We start from the raw sequence: 7,532 nt of genomic DNA, 5'->3' as shown, positions 1-7,532 counted from the left end.
TTAACAAAATGTTATATAAATATACATTTTCAGGTCAGAAACCACTTTTTAATGTTTTGCTTACTGAAGTACCACATTACTTTGGAACTATTTCTAACTCGTTTAACAAGAAGACTTCAAAAACAATTGAAACATGTAAGTCTGTTGATCTTTTCCTTTGATAGGCTGTGATCTATTCTGATTAGTTATATACCCCACTATACTTTTTAATTCTTTTTTTTCACATTGTGACTGTTTCCTCCTTTGTTTATATAATGTTCTCATAAATAAAGAGTAGTCCTTCTGCATTGCTGTTCCTCACTCCGTTCAGTTGGTGGCGGTAAAGCGCATAAACGCTGGTTTGCCAACCACCAATAAACAAGATCCCAGGATGCATCGCGGTCCGATCGCGCTTTTGTTGCCGGAAACCCCTTTGGGAGAATGCAGTCACAGCCAGATACTGAGAGGTAAAACACAAAATACCTGATAAAATAAGATCTAATAAGCGCTGTTATAAGATGCGTGTTTGTGAGACCTTACGCCAATGAATAAAGAGGTTTTGCCTTCACGAAATCTCCGGAAGAAAGACAATGTATCGCCAAAAAGTCATGTTTTTTAATGGCAAAAGAAACTCATAAAGCAGCGTAACGAAATGACCTTCAGACAAACATTAGTAATCATGTAGCAGTAATACTTAAAAAAACAGTTGAAGTTTGTGTGATGAATTAAAGCAGTGGGACCTGTACTATTACCTCTGCTGTAGACCTGTGTCTGTACATTGAAGTTCAGTTAAGTCACATTGCCTTCCCCATAATATAATTGCATTTAACTAGCATACAAATATAGTTCCGTGTTGCAGGGTAATACAAATCAGATTCAATACAGCAGAACATCAGTTCAGTCCAATATAACCACAGCTGCACTGCTAAATGAACTATTCACAATTACTGTGTCAAGAATTGTGGTTACTAGTAGGGCTGTAGTCAAGACCACCTTTGTCGAGTCCAAGACAAGTCCAAGACCAGGACTAGTCGAGTCCGAGTCAAGACCGAGTCCAAAGAGGTTCGAGTCCGAGTCAAGACCGAGTCCAGGACAGGAAGAAAAAAAAGTCTGCTAAAAAAAATATAGGCTAGCCTATAGAAATTAAATCATTATGTAATAATGAAATAATTAATAATTTTAATTTTATTTAAAATAATTGACTAATTCAAAGAACAACAAAAAAATAATAATTATACAGGCCTAAAGGAGCACTACACATTCGTTTCGACTGTCTGATCAGCCACATTCTGTTCCTGTCAATCATACACGCGATGTCAACCAATTAAACTGCATGAGGGAGGACCGAGCCAACTCACAGACACACACACACACACAAGAGATGCGGATAAACCGCGGATCGGGCGGATGACGTGACAAAAAAATAATATTTTAATTAAATTCGGGCGGGTGGCGGCTAAGCAAACCTGCAAGTTATGAGCTGGGTTATTTTGTTTCGATATTAGCTATATTTTAAAACAGCCAGTCATTGGAGCCTATACCACTCGTGGATGCAAAGAAAGAAAGGTAAGAAAAAAATTCGGAAAACTTTGCCCATTAATTAGATGTGCAAGGCAAGCAGGCTAGTTTTCGGGGTGTTATGGACAATTAAAAATATGAATATTCACGTTGCACTAGCGGTGGACTTTCAGCGAGTTTATTTAAACATTTATTTTTTAAAGAGCCGTTTATGAGTCAAAAGAGCCGGCTCTTTCAGTGAGCTGAGTGAAACGAGCCGGCTCACGAAAAAGAGCCGAAATGCCCATAGTTATTAGGTGGCCAGTGTTTCACTTTCCCTCCAATAATATTTTGTTTTAATATCGCGGCGACGTATGTGTGATTACTGGGAACATAATAAAGACACCTGGACTCGGTCGAGACCAAAAGCCATATTTGGCAAGACCAGTGGCCGAGACCGAGACAAGTCCGAGTCCGAATACCAGCGAGTCCGAGACCATAGAAAAGCGGTCTCGAGTCCAAGACCGGACTCGAGTACTACAGCCCTGGTTACTAGTAATGTTAATTCTCAAATAATTTCCCACCTGATTAAAGTTCTTGAAACAAGCATTCATTGGTATGATTTTATTAAAACAATCAAGTTAATTTCTGCGATAGCCATCATGCCAGCAATATGTTTAAACTGAGTCAGTTATGATTTTTTTTTCTTTCTTTCTTTCCATTTGTAGGTTGGAAAATGGAGAAGCATCCCAGGGGGACTGTTTACTGGGAAAAGATCCCACCGGTCTTCCTGACCAGCTCTTTAACAGCTCTACAGTTTCTTCAAGGTTCCTGCAGGCTGAACTGGAGCTGAATCTAAGGTTACGGACACTGTCGTTTGGAAAACCAGTGCGATACACGTACAACCCGCTGGAGTACGCCTGGGACACACACCGATGCTACGTGGAGACGTTCTGTCAGGCAGGGCAGAGCGTGCTCTTTCTGGGCATGAACCCGGGGCCGTTTGGCATGGCACAAACCGGGGTCAGAAGACTTTCATTCTTTATTCTCAATTCACAATATTTATCTTTGCTCAGTGAAGAAATGAAGACATAGGAAGCACGACCTTACATACATATAAGGGATAGTTCACCCAAAAATGAGAATTCTGCAGTTATTTGCTCATTAATTATAAGATTTGAGTTTTGTCAATACATTGAAAGTCACTGGGATAAATGATGTATGGATCCCAACATCATTCATAATATCTTTTGTGTTCAGCAGAAGAAAGAAATTCTTACAGGTTTAGAACAAAATGCGTAAATGAAAATTGTCAGTTTTAGATGAACTATGACTTTAATTATTCACAAAAAGACAGAATCAGGTCCAAAATAGAGGTACAAAATTGCATACACATACAGCTGTTAAAAGAAAACACTGAACATCATTACAAAAAACTCTGGTATCCTCACATAAAGTGAAGGTAAAATTAATAGCAAAGATCTGAACTAAGCTTTAGGAGGAGCTTGTTCAACTAATTTAGTCAAATGTCTCAATGCAAGATTACAACTCTCTACATTAGTTTAAATTTCCCCTGTAATCAATCATTTTATCCCTTAAAACTCATCGTTGATCACCAAAAATATATATTTAAAAGTTTTTTTTCTTTGGAAAAAAATGACTTCATGCCTTAAAATAGTCTGAATGTAACTCGACACCCTTGCCTCATTTAGTATACGCGGTTATATGAATATGCAAATGAGCCCCGCCTCCACTCACTCACTCAGCTCAGAGATCCACTGGTTGACGATCACTCGTTGATCTGATTGGTTACAAGGTAGTTTGTGACGTCAGAAACACCAGCGATTTCAAAGCGTGTTTTTGAGACTGTCTTTGGTTCACTGCAGTTTTAAGGAGGAAATACTCAGCAATTTTGTCGACTTATGAATTTACACATGCTTTGTCTTAGAGCATATTAAAAACACCACATAGACATATAAACAACATTAAAAGCTGGATTTTCACCACAGGGGGACTTTAAGTTTTGGCCAGTTTAATTAAGTTGTCTAGGTTTGAATCTCGATCTTAAGCCTTTTATCCGCACATATGGACATGTGAAAGGTGGTTACTGCAACGCTTGGCCTAGTTGGAATTGGGAATGTTTAAAATAGCAGAAAGACAGTCACTCTTCTGTGGTGTTTTTGATTGGTCGCAGATTGTAGCACTAGCAACGTCATAGAAAATACAAAACTTACGGAAAAAATACTTACAGAAAGAAAGTACGCAAGACTGTCCTCGGTCTTAGAAATGACAAAGCTTTTTTTAATGCTATTTGAGGATGAGACAGTTCATGTCAGATTTTGTTGCTGATTTGAAATATGTTATTTAAATGTGACTTAGGCAAGCAGTTTTTGAGATTTCGGGATTCTCCCATTAAAAATAGATAGGATTTGGTCTTGGATGCCCGAAGTAGCTGCCCAGAGGCGTTGCAAATATGGCTGCCGAGTGAACAGACTTTCCTTGAAAGGTTAGTAGAGGTTAGTAGAGGTTAGTAGAGGTTAGTAGTACTACTTTGGTTAGTAGAGGCCAAGCACCGAAAGCATACTGCGTAGACGCCTATTGTAATCGTTGGCATTATTATATATATAAGTTTGGAGACATTACTATTTTTAATGTTTTTGAAAAGTTTCTTCTGCTCATCAAGCCTGCATTTATTTGATCAAAAATACAGAAAAAAAAACAGTAATATTGTGAAATATTATTACAACTTAAAATAATAGTTTTCCATTTGAATATACTTTAAAAAATAATTTATTCCTGTGATCAAAGCTGAATATTCAGCATCATTACTCCAGTCTTCAGTGTCACATGACATCCAGTCTATCACATGATCCTTTAGAAATCATTCTAATATTCTGATTTATTATGAGTGTTAGAAACAGTTCTGCTGCCTAATATATTTGATGAATAAAAGGTTCAAAAGAACTGCATTTATTCAAAATAAAAAAATATTTTCTAATAATATAAATCTTCTTTACTATCACTTTTTATCAATTTAACACATCCTTGCTGAATAAAAGTATTGATTTATTTCAAAAAAAGAAAGAAAAAAAAATTACTGACCCCAAATTACTGACCAGTAGTGTATATTGTTGTTACAAAAGATTTCTATTTTTTATAAAAATTGCTTCTTTTTTTTAATTTATTTTATTTTTTTACTTTTTATTCATCAAAGTATCCTAAAAAAGTATCACAGGTTATGAAAAAATATTAAGCAGCAGAACTGTTTCCAACTTTGATAATGAATCATCATATTAGAATGATTTCTAAAGGATCATGTGATAGACTGGAGTAATGATCCTGAAAATTCAGCTTTGCATCACAGAAATAAATGATAATTTAAAGTATAATAAATTGGAAACCAATTATTTTAAATTGTAATAATATATCACAATATTTGAAAAAAAAATCAGTATTTTTGATCACATAAATGCAGGCTTGATGAGCAGAAGAAACTTTTCAAAAACATTAAAAATAGTAATGTTTCCAAACTTTTGACCTGTACTGTACTGTGTATGTATGTATGTATGTATGTATGTATGTATATGTATATATATATATATATATATATATATATATATATATATATATATATATATATATTAATTAATTAATTAATTAATTAATTATATATAATAATTATTATTATTATATATATATTTCTTTTTTTTTTCTTTCTTTTTTTCTTCTTCGCTCTGAAAGCCCATAGAACCACTTGCGGGAAAGTTATGAAATTTGGCACACCTGTAAACCACAGCAACAAAGATGAGGCTGTATCTCTGCAATGCTTTGGCATATTGACACCAAACTTTGCATGTGTCATTGTCACCTCACTCTGACCACACCACATTAATTTGGTCTGATAATTCCAGGCATGTTGGCATGACTTATCCTGTTCTTTGTGTTTGGTCCTGATAATTGCTGCTTGCAGCTGTATTTATTGGTTACTACTGAAAGAATCTTACACTGTTTCATGAGATTTTATAAAAATTTCTCATGGTTTTAAAAAAGCAACAATAACTGTAGCAACTTTGGTATTTTTATGGAAACTGTGGTTAGCAAGTTTTAGTGAGGGTTTCATTTGCTGAAAATACATGCTAGTGTAACATAAGTTCCTGGAGCAAACAAATCAATCTTGATCTCTTTATCCCTTAACAAGGTTCCGTTCGGCGAGGTGAAAGCGGTCCGTAACTGGTTGAAGATCAGCGGATCGGTCGGGCGCCCGGCAGAGGAACACCCGAAGCGACGGATCACGGGCCTCGACTGTCCTCACAGTGAAGTGAGTGGAGCCCGTTTCTGGGCCTTCTTCCAAGAGCTCTGCGGTGAACCTCACAACTTCTTCCGCCACTGTTTTGTGCACAACTTGTGCCCTCTCATCTTTATGAGTGAGTCTGGGAAGAACCTCACGCCTCCTGAGCTCCCGGCTGCGGAGCGGGATGCCCTGTTGTCCTGCTGTGATGGCGCTCTCTGTCAGGTGGTCACTGCACTGGGCGTCTCAATGGTCATCGGAGTGGGTAAACTCGCCGAGCAACGAGCGCGACGTGCGCTCTCCGGAGCAGGGATCACAGTGAGGGTGGAGGGGATCATGCATCCTTCCCCGAGAAACCCACTGGCTAATAAAGGATGGGCAAACATAGCCCGAGAGAAACTAGATCATCTGGGGGTGTTGAGTTTGCTTACCAGATGAGGAGGAGGATGATGATGATGATGACAGCTACTACCTCATACGCATTTTAAAATTCCCCAAGCAATGCTTTTGAACCTTACTCTTTCCATTTTAAATTACTTAATGAAACAAGACATCAGTGGATGAGATAATGTATAAAACAGATGTTATGCCCATTAATGGAGTACTTAAACACTTTATTTGATTTCTTTTTACATTTAATATTTATCTGTTTGTGTTTGTGTTTGTGGTTGTGTGTGTGTGTGTGTGTGTGTGTGTGTGTGTGTGTGTGTGTGTGTTTGTGTGTGTGTCGAGATTTTTTGATGGTCGTTTCTCATTTCTTTTGGGGGGGAAATCTTTTGTATGTTAAAATGTTAAGGTATACGAATATGTGATCATTTGTTTTTTTATTATTTTTTGTTTTAATCTAAAATGTATTTTTATATACATTTGGAATTTGTTTCTGGAATTTTTATATTGTGTTATTTTATTTTTATTAGGACATTTGTAGACCTAGAAAGGGTTAAACCAACGATTCCATATAAATCTAATTACTGCAAATGTACATGGTTAAATTTGGCTTAAAAACTACTGTACTTACTGTACATACGTATTTAATTATTACACTCTAACTAACCCAGAGTGAGTTACAGAGGTCATGAATTGAGAAATCTAATTTTCCTTGATCTTTTGACATATAAGAGGTCATATCCTGTAAGTTTCTGAACTGAAAAATGTTTAAAAAAAATATATTTTCGATTTAAAAATCATACTAACATTATAAGTGCACCCCAGGAAACATTATAAAATAATGCAGTTCATGACCTTTTTAAGCAGGATGCTTGTATAGAGTTCAGTCTCGTTTTTGCTGTAGTGGAGTGTATTTCATTCTATGTGGTTAACCTTTAATGTTGAGTTAAAAGTGTAGGTGATAACAATAAATTCTACCTCATTTTCATCACCATCCTATAATTTTGTGTTCTTCTGTTAACCAGAGTGTCAAATGAAAACACTTATATTTATCGTATCTGATGTAAATTGAGAAGCTTCTTTCTTTTTGGCATAATGGTCTTTTTACTCAGACCCTTTAATAAATATGTTGTTTTTCAGTTTAAACCAGAAAAAAGTCCTTCACATTTCTATTAATAAGTTTAGTGCTTGAGTACCATGTAATCGCAAGGCTATTAATATAGATAATCTAGAGTATAATGAAAAGATCCAGCCGTTGAATTTATATTAATTGAAGGAAGGGAAATATTGTATCTGAATACACTCTCTCGTATGAACAATGCTCTGGGGCCTCATTTATAAAACTGTGCGTAGGATCCTTACTAAAAGTGTACGTGCGCCC

The 7,532-nt window shown here is 36.1% G+C and overlaps 1 protein-coding gene across 1 annotated transcript; it reads left to right on the top strand.

The window, feature by feature from the left end:
- Positions 1–371: 371 nt before the first annotated feature.
- On the top strand, positions 372–7,299 carry LOC311074792 (single-strand selective monofunctional uracil DNA glycosylase-like). Its single transcript, XM_084101688.1, has 3 exons — positions 372–446; positions 2,205–2,499; positions 5,675–7,299. Exons 1-3 carry the CDS (start codon positions 421–423, stop codon positions 6,200–6,202), a joined length of 849 nt encoding a protein of 282 aa, XP_083957814.1. The 5' UTR covers positions 372–420; the 3' UTR covers positions 6,203–7,299.
- The last annotated feature ends 233 nt before the right edge of the window (positions 7,300–7,532 follow it).

Source organism: Abramis brama, assembly GCF_963993115.1.
Source record: "Abramis brama genome assembly, chromosome: 23".
NCBI lineage: Eukaryota > Metazoa > Chordata > Actinopteri > Cypriniformes > Leuciscidae > Abramis > Abramis brama.
This window is presented reverse-complemented; position numbering and strand designations above follow the sequence as displayed.